Below are 22,215 nucleotides of genomic sequence, written 5' to 3'. Positions count from 1 at the left end.
GGCCTGTTCTATCCATTTTTAGACTGTTCACCGTTCACTTCCTGAGTGATGTTGGATAATTTTAATAAAACAAGCATCTCACAATCGAAAGGAAATTGAGAATTATCACCACGTCTTTATCATCTTTACCAGTAATATTTCTGAGTGGGACTAAAATTAAATATTGAGGTATTTTTCTTTTCAGGCCATTACTATAGAACAGTTTTTACTTTCCAGTCTAGAAATCAACAACATTTAGCGTCATATATTAAAATGTTAGTATTAAAATGGTTAATTTAAGAAGGAAAGAAAAAGAAAACATTTTGCTAAAAAGTAGAACGGGCATGAAGTAGAACGGGCATGAAGCACTTAATGTGTTACTACTACTACCACTACCACTATTACTACTACTACTACTACTATTATTATTATTATTATTATTATTGTTGTTGTTGTTATATTGTTTAGTAGTTTCATTTATCACAAATATATTTTGGCATTTATCATTTAGTCAGAGGAACAATATTTGCTAAATAACCCCACATATTTCCACGTTCTTCTTGCTATGCCATATTGTCTCACTGCCATTTTACCACATTTATTCTGTGTTGACAATATTCTAAGAAATCAGGCATGTTGATTTAGCTGAAATAGAATGGGAATTTATTAAACAAAAAAAATGCCTTCAGAATATTTTCAACAAAAGAAGAACATTTATACGGAGATATACAGGTTCCCTGTTTATAGTGGAACATTTCTGAACAAATTTAGAAACACTTTTTTGGTGTTTGGTCCTCAAAATCCAACTACACATTTCAAATAAATTACTATATGCAATTTACACGTAACAACAAGTCCAAGAAATCCTGACATGTCTATGTTAACATAATCGAGAGGAAACTTACGTGTTATCTGGAGTAACACTGGGAGTAACCCTTTAATACCAAGATTAGGATTTCTGTCTCTCGGTAGTGTTTTGAGTCCTTTGAGGGGCAATATGTAAAAAAATGTGAAAAAAAATAAAAACGATGGACAAATGAAAATGGTTTGGTCAGAACTTGCTGCAGTCGTACACGAAAGCCCCGGATGTGCGGTAGATGGACTGGCTCGAGGGAAAAGACATTTGACAGCTGTTATTCCCGTTGACAGGAGAATTATTCAAGCCAATTCTCTGGGATTCAAACATTTCTCGGACCGAGTGGAAGTTCTGCTGTTGCGCGGGGTACGAAGCACCGAGATGGCTCAAATCCCCAGTCTGGTTTAGGTACCATGAAGCGAGCCGGCCCTGTGGTGCGTGATGCCCGTCCTGGCCGGTGCTTAGATTGCCATGGCTCAGCGAGGACGTGGTGGTCGTGATGGAGTAATCGGGCAAAGTTTCGTCCACTGTAGTTGTCGGATGGCCGGACCGATCCCCGGCGTACAAACTCATGGCTTGCATGTTACAATGGTACGTCGCGTTCGAGCTAGTGGAAATGGCGTTTTGGTTACAGGGCGAGCTGTAGACGGAATTTTGGTTTGAATAGTTGAGCGACAAAGAGGGCGTTATACCTGTCCTGGAGGAGGCCACGAGGGTTGAGCTGAGCTCCGTGGCGCTCTGAGGAGACCCCCGGAGGGAAGTCATAATGTTGTCCACACTGAATCCCTGACCAGACGCCTGGCCGTGGTGGTGATGCTCGGAGGTGTCCAGGCTGATCGACCGGTTGGACGGGATGCTATGCGGGCTGCCGGTGGACATGCTGCTGCTGCTGTCCGGGCTCTCGATTTTGGGCACGGTGCTGAGGGTGGGGGAAACGGCCTGCGGGGGCGTCGCGGGGCCGTTCTCCGTCTTTATGTCCTGGATCCTCACCGGCTGCGAGCCCTGCACGAGCTGCTGCTCCTGCTCGCGACCGGGCTGCCGGGGCTGCGCCTCCTTAGTCGTCCGATCCTCCTTCTCCTTAACGGCGTCCTTCTTCTTGAACCGCCGCCTCCTTCTCAGGAAGCTGCCGTTCTCGAACATGTTGTAGGAGTCCGGGTCCAGGGTCCAGTAGCTGCCCTTGCCTGGCTTTTTGTCGTCGCGGGGAACTTTGACAAAGCACTCGTTGAGCGACAAGTTGTGTCTAATACTGTTTTGCCAGCCTTGCTTGTTGTCCCTGTAAAAGGGAAACCTCTCCATGATAAACTGATAGATCCCGTTCAGGGTCACCTTCTTGTCCGCCGAGTTCTGGATGGCCATGGTGATGAGGGCGATGTAACTGTACGGCGGTTTGACCATATCCTTCGGCTGAGGTTGCGGGGTGTACGGTCCGTACGCGCGCGCCATGCTGGAGGGGTACTGGTCGTGGGGTGCGTGGGAATACATGCTCATCGGGGTCGGCATCCCGGCGTACCCTCCACCGGCGGCTCGGTAGTAGCTCTGCTCGCTGCTTATGTAGGGCACGACGCCCAGAGAGTTCGGGCTCGACACGGAGTAGCGCGCCTGCATTTCGCCGCTCCACAGCTCCACGCGGGCCCCGAAAAGCGAACTTTCCAAAGTCGGCAGAGGTACAGCTCCACAGTTTTCCCAGATTTTTAATTCTGTGTGCAAACCACGGCTCCTGTTCTGACACTGAAAAACTGTGGCAGGGAAGCGTAGTCTCAGGTCTTAATGAGATTCGAGCGGCTGCCGCCTCTGTCTGCTGAGGCGAACATTGGAAAACTTATGAACTTGGAGTACCCGTCACAAGAGAACTTTTCACGCAGTTACCCTTTTTTCCTTTTTGCTACTTGAAAAGCTCCACCCAAAACGCATTCTGGCGTCCAATCAGAGGCTTAGCTCTCTGGATAAGCTGTGACTGCGCTTTTCCCCGCTGGCCACACACGCTTCAGAAAAAAAATAGAGGAGGTGTCGCTATCTTCCTGTCCACTTCAGGGAGCTAACACAGCCACACAAAAAAGACAACACGTCGTTGGCAGATACAAGCACATCACAATTTATAACTTAATGAAAAACTTAAATTAATTAGACCAATACATATCTAATTGGTAAAACCTTTTTTTTTTCCAAATACAGACGAGTCATTAATCTGTCAATCAGTGAAATCTGTAATAGCTGTTAATCTTCTAAAATTTTCTACGTTTTTTTAAAGAATCATGAATAGTATTTATAGGGTTAAATTTGTACTAGGCTGAAAAAGAAGGCATTCTCAAACAGTAATTTCAACATCGATAAGTAGAGATCTGTACTAACGTATGAACGACGAGGACTTGGCAATTGAATTATCGAAAAGCAATGAAGCATTTTTTTATTTGTGAATTTGACAAAGCAGACGCGTTTAGTGTGTTCATTTATTTCATTGCAAATAAAACTTGACACATTGGAAATCATTCACTCTCTCTCCTTTCAAACAGATAATAAAGTGACCGGAGGGTAATAATGCACGCGTTTGCTTCCTGCAGTTACGAATCTTAACGCACGGTTTATTTACACTAGCCCCCGTTCAAAAGTTCCAATCAACACTTGGGTGAGATCAAAGCTCGCAGCGGGGAATTCACCTTGGCTCAAGTAAGCCGAATCAGCAAGTTAATTACTGTGAAATTAAGCTCATTTTCCACAAAAAGGGGACGAAGCGAGAGAGGTTGCATGGACGTGCGAAGTAGATTTACATTTAGGAGCCAAACGGTCCCCACCAACACCTGACATATGTCCTTCTTTTTGCAGGAAAGGCGCTTAATGTCACCAAAATGTTAAGAATTTTTGGGGGAGAATAAGAATATCGATCACTTTGAAAGCAGTTATGCTTAATATGTTTGACAACATTTGTATTTTAACACGGTAGCGCATAAATGTATGTGCTAATATCTCACGTGTTAACATTGGGAACCTAGTTTAACATGTCAGTTATCTTAATCTTGATACAAATTTGAACATCACATTTTTAAATATAAATTGTAATTACATCCAGACGAACATTTTTTTTTATTTTGCTCTGCAGTCTTTGTAATTTTCCCTTAAGTCGTGAACCAACAATTACAAATTGTTATGCACCGTTTAAATTGGCGTTTAAAGCCAAAACACCCATTTCGTCCCACGTAAAATTGAAATATGAAGAAATTCAATTAGGAATTTTAAATATGTTTGAAATGCACTCATACACACAAGTTTCTTTGCACTTTTTTTCTGAAGCTGTATCTGTGTGTGTGTGTTATAGGTTTGCGAAGTACAGAATGAGAGGGCTAAAAACCGGTCATTGTAGCCAAGGTTCATATAACTGTGTAGGTCTTTGTTTTTAACTGACTTTAGGAAGCGTTGAAGAAAAAATAGAGATTTGTTGAAAATAAAACAAAAAAGTAACTCACGAGGAAGATAAAAAAAAAAACGGAGAATCGGAGACAAAGCGCCATGAAACCGTTGGAACCGCTTCAGTCTGAGATGGAGAGATTTCACAGGGGCCTTATAACGCCCTCCTTAATAGACTTTTCTGCTCCTTTATGAAGTCATCATTCCGATGGATTTGGAGGTGAGGAAGACAACGCGAAAATTCCTTTCTGAGCTGCGCTTGTGGAGCGGCGCCCTGGTCACAGTATCTTCGCAATCCCCTACAGGATCGAGCTAATTAAAAGGCCACAGACCCCAGTTGTCCTCCGCGAGTTTCCCCTTTCGGAGACCCGAGCGTGAACTTTCTCTCTGCCCTTGGGCTGTTTAGACAATTCCGAGCTCCACTCTCATTTGACCTTATGCCTTTGCCATAGTTTCCCGGTTCATCGCAATAACCATTTCACCGTTATCACTCACTCTGCGATAACATTGTGGATATAAAAATAAACAGACGTACCATTATTATTATTATTATTATTATTATTATTATTAGTAGTAGTAGTAGTAGTAGTAGTAGGCCTAGTAGTAGTAATGATAATAACTAATTACGTGAATGTAACATTAGATATTTTTAAATTTGCACGTATGATGTGCCTGTAGAAATTTTTACATCTTGTAAGAATCACAGCTGACCATATTTTAACCGAGATTCCATTGTGTCTGCACACTGTCCAATTATAAAACTTTAATCTAGATTTGACCTGTGGTTATAGAATTGAATTTTATAAAATGTGAATTTCAGCAAAGCGAATGCTAGCGATATGAGCTTGGAACCCATATATTTACAGAAACACATTACTGTTTAGTGTAGAGAATGAAAGAAGCTGCGATAGGAATTTGACTTTGTCTTCTAAGATATTAACATTTTTAACAGGGCAGATAACGACCGCTGTGCTCTGCGCATGTACAAGGGCTAGCCCGTGTATTTAAAGAAAGCTACTACACTCTTACGCGCAGCAGAAAAACAAGGAATTACAGTAAAAAAAAAAAAAAAAAAAAAAACGAGGAAAACGCTATTTCTGTGCAATTGGATTTTTTATGTATTAGTTATGTTTACTTAGATTCAAATTTGGGGAAAATAGGAACGTAAAAGAATAAATTGTTTGCATGTTTCAACCACAGTAAGACTATCTGTATAACATTACTGTGTCTGCATCCACAACCATGTGGTCATTTCCGCGAAGAGTTTATAAGACTTTTCAAGCCTAAAACTAGGTTTATGGGCTATATGATTACAGCGCAGACGGTTTGTTTCGGTATAATAGCTGAAGGCTATCACGAACATGTGCACGTCACCAAATTGGAAAACGGGATAATTAACAAACTGCTGCGAATCGGTGTTCCTGGCAACATAATGGTCAAATCACCGCAACGAACTCCAAGCAGCTCACGCGATTTGAATTGCTTCAGCATGGATTGTACTTCACTCTCGTATAAAATTCCGTTCTACTGTTGAAAAGCTCTTGGAACTTTAACGTGACTAGTTTGTATTCCCTTGTTCGATCAAAATATCGTATCATATTATGTTATACTCCCGATATAACTACAGCTATGTAACAATGTTCTTGTGCAATTGTAAAAATAAGTAGCCCTGCATATAAATAGTGTTTCCAGTCACATGTCAAAATTGGGAAATATTGGAGAAAGAAAGATTGAAATATGATAAAATATGGAGAAGGGACGCTCGCGTTATATTCACGCGGAGTTGGGCTTGTTAGTGCTGGAACCCGGAGCTGAACTCGCCTCCACCTGCCAAAGAGCAAACCTCCCTACGTGCACGTAGCGCCCTCCTCTGACGAGATGCTTAAACTATGTCTCCACCATCCCCACCCCCCGCACACACACACACACACACATACACCACACGCACGCACACACTCTCACACAAAGAAGTTTCACCTTGCAAAATCCTATGCAATTAAAAATAAGACTGTATTGAGACCAGACCAAGATGGAAGAGATTGAAAATAACTGCCATTGTCAGCGTCAGAAGTTACGGTCTGGGAGCAGAACGAAAACGGAAGAAATATGAAGAATTATCTCAAGAATAGGTGCATATTCATGATATTGGTGTACATTCGTTACCGTTAAGAGCGAGTTTCAGTCAGTCCTGGTCGGGGATTTCGTATAGACAGTTTCGTAATTTAATCGTAAATGAACTGTTTGCTAAAGTATTTATTCCTCTGACTTTTAAATGAAAGAACAAACTCTATGTAAGCGTGCGTTCATTTTTAAGAATTCTGAATGTTTATTTACCGAAACGATGAAAAAAAAAATCTATTAATTGTCATTTGCATCGTGAGAAGCAGACACAATATATTTTATATATTTTATTTATAATATATAATATAATTTGTATATTATATAATATACAAAGCAAAATGTCTTGAGCGCAGATTTATACTGATTTTGATTGAAACTGTTATAATGATGGTGATAATTACAACAACAATATCATTTTAATTTCCCAGCATAAAGAACGTCACTGTTAACTCATATAAAGCAACTGCAGGTAATTTAACGAGGGGCATTCCCTTCGGTATTGTGTTTCTGATCTGTATTGGATTGACCTCACCAGTTCTTTTGAAAATAATACAGATCCCTAAATGGAGAATTATGGACACAATGAAGAATGTTTTTTTTTTAAATTATAACAATTAAATGAAAAAAAAAACAAGAACAAGTAGGATAAATGACTATGGCCGACATTACATTCGGTCAATTAAATGGTTCATTTTGTCTGTTTCTCAACACCATCATAGTTTATGGTCTGAGTCTAGGAAATTCTTTCCGTCCATAGTTTCGAAAAAGAAAGACAATGTCAAGGAAAACACCGCGCTCGAGTGGTGTTCATTCATGTGCTACCCGAATAACCATTGTCCATACAGTAAATATCGATAACTAATCACCCACAAATTAAAGATAACGTGATTTGATAGATCATTCTTTAACAATACTCATATGTCTCTTCGACAGGGAAACGAATTGGTTGAAAGAAATCCCAAAATGCAGAACATATCCGGCTGTATAAATGGGTAACATGCGAAAACTGTAACCTATATAAGTCGCTCTGGATAAAAGCGTCTGCTAAAATGCCAGTAATGTAACTATGTTACAGAAGCGTAATCGCATTCATTATTCACAGCTTAAACAGCCCTTTAAAAATGTCATTTCACTTTGTACTTTTCTTGCGTCTGTTATATATATCCTAAATGTGTTTTGCTACGATGGTCTTTTAAGTGCAAAAAAGTGCCACAAAAAGAAAGAACTGGAGAATTAATGTATTACGACCAATACTGCTACTGCTACGTCTGCTGATAACACCATTGTTTTGTTTACCAGTATTAATATGAATGTCATTATATGTAACTGAGGGCTGAATTTAGCCTACATCTCGTGCATGTACGAGGTCAGCATTGAACGGCTAGTATATTCAGAAATATATATATATATATATATATATATATATATTTTTTTTTTTTTTTAAATATAAATTTGTAGCAAACTGAAGAAAGTATATTACTTCATGTTATGTTCTTCTGCGCACGGGGCATTTACTACCCCCAACCGTCTTTCAATGACATGGAAATCTTTTGAAAGCCATACCTGTTGGACCCAACATATAATGGGACTTTGCTACCCTCATGTGGTGGATGTCTGTTTTACAACTTTTTGCGAAGGCTTGTGTGTTTACAAACTGTATTCGTAATAATCAAAAGTAATTTACCTGTCAGTAATTGCCGTGTAAATTGCGCTGTCCGCACGCCCGCGTCACGCTGCACCCCGCCCTGTCTCCAGATACACAATGTTTTTTTTTTTTTTTTTAATGTTAACAACGACGATTGAAATTCCCGGTCGTACCTGTTTTCTGGGCTGCGATATGATCATGATTCTCTGCAGAGGAAAAGCAGAGAGCTGCGGGTTTTAATCCATTTTGTTTCAGCCTATGGTTCTTTGAAGATCAGATAAGTTCAGCAAGGAAGATGACCTCAACCTACAATGGCAGCAGGAGGATATATGTACCAATAGATATATTGTTTATGAACAATATCACTTTGCTCTGTGCAAGCCCATTACAGCGTAGATTTTTATGCATAAAATATATAATATGTACATTTTTCTTTTATGTCATGTTTTTGTTGTTATTCGGGGGTAGGAATAAACATGGAGGCCCCTGTATGAATAAAACTTACAGTCGTGGAAATAGTCAAGGATAGGTAGAGTCGATCTTTCTAGCTTTGAGAAGGAATCAGAAAATGACAGGAAAGTTTCAGCAAGTGAAAGAAAAATCTAAATAGTAATAGTAACCACTTGGCTGGCATGGAGAAAGAAACTGGTGCTCCTCCGCTGTTGCTACTAAAGCTCACTCAATAAATACACTACTGCCACCTACTGGTGTGGAGTGTGGATCAGAAAAGCAATAACCCTACTGATGAGATTATGGCTTGTACTGCACTACATGTAATTGTCACTTTGTGTGTATGAATAAAAAAGCAACATTTCCATTTCCAAAGGGAGGCTACATAAATATAATAAAATAATAAAACATATAATCTATTCTACCTATCGTTGATTATTTCCATTGTGGGCAGCAGTGTAGCATAGTGGGCAAGGTGCCTAACACAGAATTGCCTCAGTAAATATCCAGCAGTATAAATGGACAGTATGTAAAATCCAGAACTGCAATGTCTGTTTGGCAGAGTAGTCATTCCATCACCTCTCCAAAAATGAACAGATTTCACATGCAAATAAATACGTGGATGGAAAGCTCTATGAATTACAAAAACACAAGAGACAGTTCTCAGCATGATAAATGAATCGGGAATTGAAATTTTGAAATGAGCACTTTCACTGTGGCCGTTTAACAGTGCCACCGATAAATTCTCAGTCAAATTGGCCATCACCTCTAGTTCCATGGTTAGGCGCTGAAATGTCCTCTAGAGGGCAGCAGTGGTGCGTGTGAGCAGATGTGAACGTGGTTATGCGCAGATGCAATGCCATTGACGCAGGTTTTGTCCTTAAAGCACATTTAAGCATACTTAACTTTTAATTTCTTGTGCAATATTATTTGCTCCTTTCTGCATCACCTGACTTGCAGTGTAATGCAGTGAAAGAGAGTGTACTGTGGGAAGGTTTTCTAAGATTTGATTTCGGAAAAGTGCATTTCAGTTGGACTTTCAACCCCTGTTTTTATGTTGTGATGGGAATATGTTTTTAGTGTTTTGGAGCTATAGGTGACACTGGATAGGTTTTGCATCAGACTGTTGATAACTGAGCCTGGTGCATTGTGACTTTGATCTACCAAAAAGATGTGTGCAAAGTCGAAACAAACGCACTCAACCCCAGCTAGAGATGCACTGCTCAAAGAGGGGACCTCACCGCAGTGGAGTCTCCTGCAGCGCTGACGCTTCTCCACACACTGAACACGGTTTGAGGTTCTGTCACATTGTTCTCAACTTACTGAACGCGGTTTGAGGTTCTGTCACATTGTTCTCCACACACTGAACGCGGTTTGAGGTTCTGTCACATTGTTCTCCACACACTGAACACGGTTTGAGGTTCTGTCACATTGTTCTCCACACACTGAACACGGTTTGAGGTTCTGTCACATTGTTCTCCACACACTGAACACGGTTTGAGGTTCTGTCACATTGTTCTCAACTTACTGAACGCGGTTTGAAGCAGGTTCTCTCACGTTGTATTCTGCAAACACTGAACGCAGTTTGAACAGGTTGTGTTCAGCAGACACTCAATATGGTTTGAGCATGCTCTGTTTTCAGCTGCAGTTAGTAAGCGAAACACCAAATAACACACAGAAAGCACAGCATGGCGTATAGGGTGTCATTCTCATACCTGTATGTTCTCCTCTGGGCTTATGATGCGTGTATACCGCATGTGGTGAGAGAACAGAGAATAGAGAACAGATGCAGAGTTGCAATGTGAAATTATTTGTTTCTGCTCTACATGTAGCAACACACAGACCAGACCCGTGGACTTGAATTTGTTTGATTTGTTCATTACATCAAGCCACGTCTGATTTCATTTTCCTGGTCTGAAACAAAGAGAAGTTAAACTGGGAAAAAAAGGGTCTTTCTAAAGTACAACAGGATGAACTGATTGGGAGAACATGGGCTTGGTTTGACTGTGCCAAGCCCGAATTCTGGCCCTGGTTTCCTTAGACTCACCATGCCGACACCACATGTGTCCGGCAACAGTATTGTATTTCAAAGCTATGCGCATTTTTCTGTGATGCCTCAGTAAAATATATTTGTTTGCTTGAGTTCATGTGAAAAATGCAGGGTCCAGTTCAACAAATTAGACTTGTTTTTACATTTGTATTCAGGCACTTGGCAGACGCTCTTACCCAGAGAGACCCAGAAGAGGAAAGTATTCCCCTGATAATGCCACATCAGCAACAGCACAGACAGGCCACACCTGGGCCGGTGTAACTGCGTCACACACTGCTGTATTACCTGCTGCCATAATAAACATAGATTAAGTGCCACAATAAGCAAAACATCAAAAACAGCTTGTTTAAATGTTTGTATCAGACATATTGCAGTCCCAGAGTGCTATGCGAAAAGGGGACACCACAGTAAGTCAGGGGAGGAAAGTAACCTAAAGAAGTATGTCCCCAGTCCAGGGCAGGAGATGGCCGGTGAATCTGCAGTCCTGACCGCTGCAGGAAGGGCGTTACACCTCTCCGGGGCCAGAACAGACAGCGGATGTCTTCCGCCTTTCCGTTTCGTTTTTTTAAAGACATTGCTATGTCAGTTTTTGTCGTTAGCCTTGTCGGAGCGGCGGAGCTTTGCTGTTACAGTTAAGCGCCCATTCCGAAACGGGACGCGTGGAGTTGAGCAGCTAGCGACGCGTGAACCGCTGTCGCGATAGTGTATGTCTGAGCCCGGCTACCTGAGATCTGCGAAACTGCTCCCTCTGGTCGTCATCTGGTTGCCTGGCAACTGGAACAACAGTATGATGGAGACGCTAATGGACGTCGCTCGACACAGATCGCGTTGTCCACATTAGTTTGGATTGGCAGGTCAATGGGGTTCTGGTTTGTGGCATCCCGTTCATGGTACCTTTGTGGTGGTTACAGAACTATCTGGAAAGGGGGTGGTACAGCGTTAACGACGGGTAGGAATTACCAAGCGGACTGACTAGTGACTGGAACAGGTTAGGCGATCGTGTGCCAGTGAACCTGCTGACTCGATATACAGCATTAATATTTACAGCATTATTATGATCTATCATTGTAGTCATCTTCCTAGTCCCAACAGGACCTATCCCTTAATCAGAGCCCAATAGCTGGTCTAAATATATACAGGTGAGCATGTTCTCATGGTACTCAGGGCTGTACCAGCTCAGGAGCCGAGTGCCTGTGCGTGTTTGTACTTATTTACGTGCGTTCGTGCTTTGGTTATAGCAATGAGTCACGAAGAGATGTCAGTTATTTGTTGGCCCGAAATGTTACAGGTTTATAGGAAGCATTTTGGATCATGACGCTCCCCATCTGCGGGGTTCATCAGTAGAGACTGTTAGCTCACCGAGTCAGAGAACAAAGCCCCCAGGCAAGGGAAGTAATCAGAGTAACATTGTGGCTTATTTTTGGTTCTGTCCTATTCCGCAACAATTTATGCACTACTATCGAAAAAGGGGGAAAAAAGACGTGTGTGTTACGTGGCCGCTAGATGGAGTAATTGTACAGCATAAGCACCGTTCGTCTACCTTGCATGACGTGCCGCGTTTCCCAAATACAAAATTAAGACTGGGGAAACAATCAAATATGAAATAAAACAGCAATAATCAAAACCCTGTAATTATTATTATTATTATTATTATAAGTAGTAGTAGTAGTAGTAGTAGTAGTGGTAGTAGTATTAAACCATTAAAATGTTAGACAAAGCTATGGTTCCTATGGTCATACAAGTTAATCAGAGTAAACTTAACACGTTGAATTAACCATTTTCAGTGGAAAACAAAAACATGTTAATTCTGAAATCTAAAGGCTTTCACTAATAAATATTAAATTCATATTAATGTTAAGTTAATTTCATAATCTCTGAAACAGAATGCTGAAAGCCTGCCACATGGTTTCATTGTGCAGACGTGCGGTTTCGGTGTGCAGACGTGCGGTTTCAGGTTAACAGTGGAGCGGTGTTTCCCATTCTCCTTAAATTCACTGGTGATGAACACAATACATAAATGTAAATAAATAAATCGAAAATGTAAAAAACAAACATGTAATATGCGCGTAGTGTACACAGAGTTACGTATTTATTAACAGTCCACTGAAGTTCATACGTTTTTGCGAGACAGTAACGCTGCGCTTTCGCACACCCATTTGCATTGACTTTGGGGAGTGAATCATTTTGGAATCTATTTCCGTTTATTCCCTAATTCAGTTCGACTGGAGCACAATTCGTCGTCCAACACCTGGAGTTTTCTTGGAGAGATTCCTTTAGTCTTGGATCTGCATGTTCAAAGTGATCACATAGTGGCTGTAGGACTGTTCAACCCTCCTCTGTGCGGATTGCCACCACCCTTGACCAAAAACAATAAACTTACTTTTACTCAACATTTTTTTCCTTAAAATGGGTGACAATGGAACCCTTGCTGCTGGGTAAAGGAGGAAGTTACACGTGCTTAATTTCATTTATGAAATTTCATTTGTGTTAGGCTAAAATTATACAGGTGATAAAATAATAAAGAAATTACACACACAGGGAAACACACACACACACACACCATGTAAAATCCGTTGCAAACAGTTTACAGTTTGTAAGACATTGTGAGGCATAGCTCGACAGAAACCGTGTTTGGGCGTCTGCGCGTGTGTTTGTTTGCGTATGTACACATGTATATGAAGGGAAAGCAGTAGGCCTACATACAGAACGCAACAGACCGCGTCATAACAAATGTCAGTCCACCACACAGAGCTGTGATAACTTGTACCAGCGTGAATGCTTAAGTGCTGCAATAAATATCCTGCAGCGATGCAAAACCGTCAGGGAAAGCTTTGTCCCCCGGTTGGCTTACATCCGGTTTCTGCTTCAAACGATGACATTTTGCGTGCAGCTTAACACAAACTATGCATGTGAGAACTGAAACCATAAATGAAAGTGTGTACACTGTTGGTATTTAGATTCAGACGGCGTCATGTTGTACACTGGAAGCAACGATGTTATATTACTAGATCAAATTTGGATTTAAGGTAAATTTCTAGCTCGACTAAATATACTCGTAAATTTCTACTTTTTTCACATTAGGTTTAAAAGCACGTTCGATTCTGTATCGCTTCAGCACTGGCACGTCTTTAAATAACCTCTATGACTGGCATCAATATTCAATGCCTGATTTAAGCAGTTGATTTTTCATAACTTTGTATGTCTGTTTAACACAATAACAAAATAAAATTACATTCTGAAGATGCCGCGAATGTAAAGAGAGAAATTTGCTTGGAGAACCAAAGATAGAAATGTTAAGATGAGACGCACTGTTTCAGGGAGATTCCATGAACTAAAGGTAAAATCTGTTGATATTAACACGGAGCACAGGTATTTAAAATATACCAGCTTTATTGAAATATTTCACAAAAGAGGCACTCGGAAGGTACAGAGTAAGTGCAAAGCCAGTCGTTTACAGAAAAGCATTTGTGAATGTGTACAGTACACGTGCGTTTCATTTATACATTTCAAGATATATTGCATTACATTGGCGGACAGTTTATGACGGCGAACACTCCACACCGAATCGCTTGAGTATGAAAAACGTCTGTGCATGGTTAGAACAATAAACTAGTCAGCCGACGAGGCTTAGTGGTTTGTAGGCACGGAGGCGTTTGACGCCTGATTCCCTGTATGAATATCATTGATTTATATCGTGTGGGTGTCCGTGTAGCTTTTTACCTTAAACTGTGTTGCAAGTCTTACTTTAAAAAAAAAGTCATCGTTCGTTTTCAAGTTCGTCTGTGTCTTCAAACTTTTCAAAGTGATAAAATACTTTCCCCGTCATTTTGACGGTCGTGGCGTGTGCGTCGCGTAACGGCCCGAAGGACTCACATCACGCACGGTTTGACGTCCTGACAGACGCTGTGATGATGGTGATGCAGCTGGTGGTGATAGTATGATCCATTTGCCGAGGGATGGAAGGAGGAGATACCGTTAAAGTTCAGAACAAAATCCTTCCTGTCGCACACCGAGGCGGAATGGCTCTGGTACCGAGGTATTCCCACTGAAAAAGGTAAGCTACAGTTAGACATCACCACCTGTATTCCAGTGACCACCCGTTAGTAAAACATAAAGACAGCCTGCCTCATAACTTTGTTGTTTAAAGCCTATAGCCTATTGTTTTGAACATTTCTCATGATTCACCCGAATCACCTGTCAACGAGGGATTATTGTTATCACTATGATTATTATGCTGAGTACAAATTGGTAAATAATAAACTGATCAGTAATTATGATATTAATAGTAATAATAATAATAAGAGGACGAAGAAGAAAGTAGCCTAGTAGTGGTAGATGCCGTAGCCCTTCACAAAAAACGCAAAACATAAAAAGGTTTAAATTAATACAAATCTTCGATCCCCTTAATATCATGAAAAGTATACAATGCAACCCGATCCGATTGTTATAATTAGCACGAAGCGCCCACATTAGACACAAAGGAATGCGATGCTGGTGGGGCCCTTTTTAAACGGGCAGCTCTGTAATCATGAGAGCACAATCCGCTTCAGGATATTTATAAATGTGACGGAAATTTTTCATGAAGTCCCTTTCTTTCCTGTGCACTCTTCTAAGACAATTTAAATAACATAATAGCCTTTATAAATAAATTATGAATAAAAATCTTTAACAAAAAGCACATCTCTCTCTCTATGTATATATATATATATATATATATGTGTGTGTGTGTGTGTGTGTGTGTATATATATATATATGTATGTATGTATATATATATATATATAGAGAGAGAGAGAGAGAGAATTATATGCGAGGTTCAGTTATCTGGAGTGACGTCACTGAAAACCATTCTTATGCTTTGTTTGTACCTTTTTGTAGACACAATAGTGCTTTTCCTCTGTCTTTAGAATTTGATTTTTTTTTCCCCCGCAATAGGACACTAACCAAAACTCCCTTTGTATCTGAAGGACTCAAAAAATTAGAAATCTGATTGCAACCATGATAAAGTTTGAAATCTCTAAAATGACATGGCAAGTTATTCAGATAACTAGCCTCAGTTTTTATTAAGACATTTCACGATTTTGTGATGAAGGAGGTCGACTCTATAAGCCAGATGCCCGCACTCCGCATTTCTACGGGCGCACAGACATATAACAATACAATACAGAGGAGAGCGAACGCGCGTGTGTATTTTGTATCTTCATCAGAACTGACAGATCTTATGTTTAAGATAGGAATTATGTAAAATTTGACTAAACAAAATGGTGTCATTCGCCCGTGTGCTGTAAAGTTTAAGTACTCGTACATCTCAGAATCTAAACGTGAGGTAAACATTGCGCAGTAGGCTCGTTAAATATAAAAGCGAATTCAAGTATTTGTTAGGACTAAAATGCTGCAACTAAGCAACGAAGGTCGCCTTTCAGGAGACGCGTAAGTGTAATGGTCAATCTCTGAACAACCATAACTTATAAATATTCTAAATAATTGCTGCATACACGTTACCTTTCAAAAATATATATGTATTAAGTTGTGTGGGCCTGTTATTGGAGAATTAATTACAAATGCCGTTTCCTTGGCTGTATGTTTACAGTCTTATGAATGGTTTGAAATAACCAAGTGTATATTCTTCGGGGTTACAACGCCATGTGTGGGGTCGTTATCCTACACGTGATGAGTCCACGTACAGAATATTTTGTTTTTACCCTGAAAAGGTCTTTACCTTGTCCAGTTTTCAAAACCAACATTCTGAGTGATTGACAGTTCTTATTGCGCACAGAATTAGTGAGTACAAATAACTGTCTGTGTTATAAATAGCCGAAATCCCCATAAAGTTTAGCCAGGCCTAACTCTCCTGTGGGCCCATTGATTGAAATCCCCCTCAGTGCGGTCAAGTCACGGATTTCCATCCTCGCAGAACCGGCTCAAAAGGTCTTTGTTTGCTTAACCTCCGCGCCCCAGGTTTCAAAATATAAAGTTAGGAAGGTTATGCTGAGAGACCTTCCCTGTAACATCTCCAGTCCTCTAAAGCGCGTCTGGGTGATGCACGTGACCTACATCTAAACTATAATATATAATATATTTCCAGGAAGCCTACATTTAAAACAGTTTATTCCAACCATAGCTTTGTCTCACAAATGTTGTTTTGTCATGCAAAGTGTAATGTGATCTAATATCAGATTGTAAAACATATGCAATAGGCCTATACGCAAGCAAATTACTCTCAAAATACATTTTATTGACCCAGTATGCAGCAACTTTTCCGTATAAACTATGTATTTACTTTTCTCACATATAATATTTCCACTACAGCGCGTGATTTGAGATCTAATATATTTTCATAATGATTTTTGAATATAACGGAAACGCACCATGTGCATAATAATAATAATAATAATAATAATACGCATCTGAATTGAAATCGAATTCAAAATTCCTGGGCTTTTAAACACGCACTGTAACTAAGTTCGTGGAGTTACACCATTTACAGACACAAAACATATACGTAGAAGAGACAGAAAAACACGTCAGAGAGAATACGCTAGCTTTGTAAATTCACTAAAATTGTCCATTTCAATTTAGGAAAAAAAAACTACCTGAAATATCAGCCGTATCTCTGGCGTTCTGATGAAGATAACTCTGGTCCAGAGAGTAGGGCGACATGCTGGACTGTAAGCCGGAGGACGTGGGGCTGGCAGATGTCAGCGGTTGCTGTTTGATGTACGGAGAGCCTCCGGGAGTCGGCCAGTGCGCGGGGGTTGTGGAATACGGAGAGTGATCTAAGGCGCTCGCCATGACCGGGGAAGAAGGCATTGGACTGCTACTGCTGTCTGGCCCGTAGTCTCCGTTCGACGCCACTGGACAGCTGGCCATGTAAGTGGACCCTGTGCTAGGGGACAAGTGAGGGACGTGGTGCCCGCCGCTTTGCCCGTCGTAGCCCCCTGGTATGGAGTTTGCCATAATGTCCAGGTTGTAGGCATTGGTGTGGCACGCCAGCGACGCCGAGGGTGATTGGAAATCAAAGCCCTGCGGTAATATGGATGTACCGAAACCAATTCCGTTCATCATCCGGTACATGGGCTTCAGAGCTTGGCATTTTCTCCGGAATCCCCGAGGTCTGCGACGGAACGAGCCTTCCTCAAACATGAACTCGCTGTCCGGGTCAATGGTCCAGTAATGGCCTTTGCCTGGTCTTCCGAGGCCTTTGGGTAGCTTGATGAAGCATTCGTTCAGAGACAAATTGTGTCGCACTGAATTCTTCCATCCCTGATAAGACCCTCTAAAGAACGGGAACCTGGCTTGCAGAAACTGATAAATCTCGCTCAGCGTCAGCCTCTTTGTCGGGGAGCTCTGGATAGCCATCACTATGAGGGCTATGTATGAATAGGGCGGCTTTTCGGGTCGCCTCAGACCCGAGTTCGCCTTTTTTCCTTTGGCAGCGACTGCTGTCGCCACAGTCTCTGCAGCGGCCGGTGTGTTCATCAAGGCGGAGTGTAAGACACCGGGTGCCGGACTTGATCTTAAAGGCGGCGGCGGGTCGAGTTGCTGTTGCGGTGTTTCAGTCGTCATCCCGTGCGGGCGAAATCACACCCACAGCTGAGCTCGAGCGAAGGAGGCTGCGTGGACGGATGCGCGGTGCGGGGGTCCCAGACACAGCCACGGTCCCTGAAGGAAGGAGCGGAGGAACGCCTTGTTCAGCTTCTCTCGGCCGCCGGACTAAAAGCACCGAGGGGTGAAAAAACGTCCCGTGTGATCCCCTTTTGGCAAATTGAGATAATGTGGCTATGGATTTATGGGAAAGAGAGGAAAATGTCAGCGCGCGCGCCGTCTAAAGAAACGTGTCAGCCCGGTTTTTGATTTTCCGTGAAGTTTACTCCAAGACAATGGGTCTGTGTAGCTGGAACTGGTGCTCTGCCCCCCACCTGGTGGCCATCACTCGCCCTAATCCTTTAAGTAGAGGAAACACAGAGCTCCTCGACTTTTTTTTTTTTTTTACGAACGACCACTCAGCCAAACAAAACGCGACCACCTATCAGTTCGTAAATCTTCCTTTCCCTCAGATCCACTCTTAAATCCCTGCAAGAAATCAGCAGCAACCGGGGGCCCGCTTCTCCCTCCCACGTCTGGCCCGTGTCCAGTTATCTTCCTACCCAGTGCGCGCGGCAGCACAGCTCCTTCCACAGGCATCGCTAGTGCGCTAAATCGAACATTAATCAAACCCCCTCCGAACACCGCCACATGGCCGCAAGGTAAAGCTTTCCACTTTTTGCTCGGGTGTCATAGACCAGGGTTTCGTTCTACAATCTAATGCATAAATGGAAATCAAATGAAAACAGAGGGATGGGCGTACCGTGCATGCAGACGAAACAATCTGATATACAAATGGTGTGTATAAATTTAGACGCGGGGGTACGTGGGTACACGGGCTTTGAAAAATAACGGGACAATGAGGGTATAAGTAATAAAATACTTCAGATATTGTGAAGTAAAATGTCTCTCAACAATCTTAAAACGGGGACCGAAGAGCGCGTTAGTCCACAATGGGATGGCTCACGCACGGGACGGTGCAAAAGATGTGCTCGGCGGCATGCAGGCGCGTGCACGGAGGGGGTTGTTCTGGGGAAATGGATTTGACGTGAGTGTAAGCAGGCTTTTTCCATCCGGCGCTGCCTGCGTGCCACACACAGCGCGCCAGTGTCAGCTTACCGCCGAGAGCATGGGTCCTATTCCCTCAGCTCCACATTAACTGCGGGAAAGCAAACCTAACTGTGGCGCGCGGGGTCAACCCCTCCCCCCTTAAAATGGACATGTCTTAAGATTCGGTCAAGATGATGTAATATCTTCGCCTTTAAAAATAACCGTGACAATTATGATCATTGGGATACAACTAGAACGGAAACATCGGCTACTATTTATACTACTGCTGCTACTTCTGTTAATATTATTATTATTATTATTATTATTATTATTATATAAATCACAGTTGTCTTAAGCACGTCAATATTATTTACGGTTGCTGAACAATCATTAATCAGCAAGTATCAGACTTTGCCCTGCCCGCACCCAAAGAACTTTCAAAACCATGATAATGATGAAACTACTAGCACTGCTAATAATAATAATAATAATAATAATTGCTTTATTGTCGTTATAAATAAAACGGTATTGAATAATGGTATTGTTTGCGCGTTGACCGTTGGAAACCGGACCGTCTCTTCACAACAAATGTTTTTACACAGGAATTTCATTGTTTATCCGTTTCCGCAGAGACTGGTTTATTCTTACCTTTTTCCACGAAACACGCTTCAAGCAGATGTGCAATCTGCGGGCTGTTTGGATTCTGTGTTTGTAACTGGAAATGGCGGAGCCCTCGCTTGCACTGGGCGAGTGAGCGGAATTCATGTACAGCTCAGCGCTGCTTGTGTGCAGCTACGGATCGGATTTTGCGCTGATGAGAAAAACCGCGAGAATTGTGTTGGTTTTTAGTGTGTTCCATGGAATCAGCCCCGCTCGTATGATTACGGGGCATTGCTTTAAAGCAGGATTCCTGTCTTTGTAAGCAACAGTATTAATATCTTCCAGGACTTCAAAGTGTTGTGGCCAGAGCAAAGTTTCCTTTCAGCTCGCGCTGCATCCTGCGCCCAGCGGGGGGTGTTACAGCTCACGCAGCGGCTGATTCTGTGTTCTTTGACTTCTGTTGATTCGCAGGGAAATTGTTTTTATCTATACATCCCATATTTTTTAAAGAGCAGAGGTCACTGTTTAAAGGCATTGTTCAAGACTTGTTTCTTTAACACCATGGAGTTCTGTTAGCTCGCTAGAAAGCGGATCACAGGACCTGATATTAAGAACAGCACCTGGGAGTTCTGGGAAACGTCTGTAACCGCGGGATCTCTTTTTTCTCAACAGAGACGTGTGTTGCATAACTTTTTCAACCGTTGCGGAACGTTTTATGTATATTCTCAAAATCAGGACATTACATTGACCATTTATTATTATTATTATTATTATTATTGGTAGTAGTAGTAGTAGTAATACTGTTATTGTTGTCAGTTAATTGCTGTCTAATTTGATATCTACTGTCAGTATTCTGTATTCAGTTCTATTTTAAACTGTTTCTGATGTAGGCCTACGCTTTTGGGGAAATTTGGTTCTCTAGAATGTTTAAACGGCAGTAGGCTTATTGCTGCGCTTTCAGTACAGATAAGCAGGTCTTCCCACGACGTTTGTCCGCTTCGTGTTCAGTGCGTTTATTCAAAATTCAGTTCTCTGCAAAAAACGGGTCAAATAACGACAAGCACAGGTGATGCGTGTAACTTTTATATGTTATGATGCTTCGTTATAAAATTATTTACAGGTCTGGACGCCCGAGGGAGGTTTTCCAACGGTGTCAAGCTCCATTCTGTTGCTCGACCTGCAGGTCGCAGCATTCCACCTGAAATCACGTTCGGTTTTTTTCCTTCTCGCTCATCCTCCATTGTTACCTGGGGAGAATTCTGCGGCGCAGCCACCTATAACATGTGGCGTTGTAAATATATTCTTCCAAGCATTTTCCCGGGGAGGTTTAAATTTTTAAAAATACCTGTAATTAGATTTAAGCTGAGCGCGGAACGGGTGAGAATGGGGGTAGAAAACCAACAAGGATTTCCTCTAAACATATACATAAAACTCGCTGAACTGGGGGACAGGTGTCACCGAATTTCCCTTTTGTTCCAATGCCATTGTTTAAATATACGCAGTGTTATATCTTGATCTAAGTGATTTGAATGACAATTCTGATCGAAAATGCGATTTATTGGGTGAACCGAGTGATACTGATCATGCGCTCATTAGGTAAGAATTGCATTTTAACAGGTTGGAATTGCAGTAAATTTCCAATAGCAAGAAAGTGACCGTTCAAAGCTGTTTCAACAGCTTTAAAGACATGCTGTAAACTGTCTATGTCCAGCCGTCCACCTGATTTAATTGTATTACAACAGCACCTCTATGAGTGTATGTAGTCTGTCATTAAGTCCAGTTCACAAATGAGATATTCTAATGACAGCTTCTTTGTTTTGGTCTTAAAAATAAGTTCACCGTTACTTTAAAATATGACTGAAATTAGAATCAGTACAATATTATTAAGACATAAAAATAAACCAATGCAATTATGCATGTTTGTGTTCATAGATGCTGTTAATTATACAGACGTTTACATCTGACAGAATAGTTTTGATCTATCTAATACTATTCCTTGTATTTCAATGAAAGAATACACGTTGCATCGTTTGGTTACTATTCTGTTAATAAAACAAGCCTGTCTACTCTTTTGAAACACATAAAGCAAACTGAACTTTAAATCGGATGTTGTGAACCGTACTAAGTGAACCATTTACTGTACTGTTTGCGCTTTCATCCGATTTCTTCCGCTTCACCTTTGAGCTGATAATTCTAATCATCCCATATCCGTTGCTTCCGTTAGCGTGATATATCGCAATCGATAAGAAAATGTGAGGATGAGCTACCCTTACGTTGAAGTCGTCGACTCTTACGCTTCAGGACCGTGGACAGCTCGTGGCACCGCTTTTTTCCCTGCCAGGACCTATTTTTAAAGTGACTGCTTTAAGGATAGGCTGGTTGTATGTTGACTTATTGGGGCTTGAGATATTGCTGAACCAATATTGCCCCAATACAGTACAGTGGCGCGTACCTTTCGGATCTCGGTTTTACGGGACGGCCCT

General features: G+C 41.5%; 2 protein-coding genes across 2 annotated transcripts; both read right to left on the bottom strand.

Annotated features, from left to right (window-relative positions):
• Positions 1–776: 776 nt before the first annotated feature.
• Positions 777–2,659, bottom strand: LOC118771278 (forkhead box C1-A-like). Its single transcript, XM_036519228.1, has one exon. The coding sequence runs from the start codon at positions 2,438–2,440 to the stop codon at positions 1,031–1,033; it is 1,410 nt and encodes a 469-aa protein (XP_036375121.1). The 5' UTR covers positions 2,441–2,659; the 3' UTR covers positions 777–1,030.
• An 11,374-nt stretch (positions 2,660–14,033) lies between these two features.
• Positions 14,034–18,422, bottom strand: LOC118771348 (forkhead box protein F2-like). Its single transcript, XM_036519313.1, has 2 exons — positions 17,092–18,422; positions 14,034–14,545 (listed from the first exon to the last, which is right to left on the bottom strand). Exons 1-2 carry the CDS (start codon positions 18,062–18,064, stop codon positions 14,370–14,372), a joined length of 1,149 nt encoding a protein of 382 aa, XP_036375206.1. The 5' UTR covers positions 18,065–18,422; the 3' UTR covers positions 14,034–14,369.
• Positions 18,423–22,215: the final 3,793 nt, after the last annotated feature.

The sequence above is a fragment of the Megalops cyprinoides genome, chromosome 24 (assembly GCF_013368585.1).
Source record: "Megalops cyprinoides isolate fMegCyp1 chromosome 24, fMegCyp1.pri, whole genome shotgun sequence".
Taxonomy (NCBI): Eukaryota; Metazoa; Chordata; class Actinopteri; order Elopiformes; family Megalopidae; genus Megalops; species Megalops cyprinoides.
Note: the sequence above shows the minus strand (reverse complement) of the source record. Positions and strands in the feature narration are given on the sequence as shown.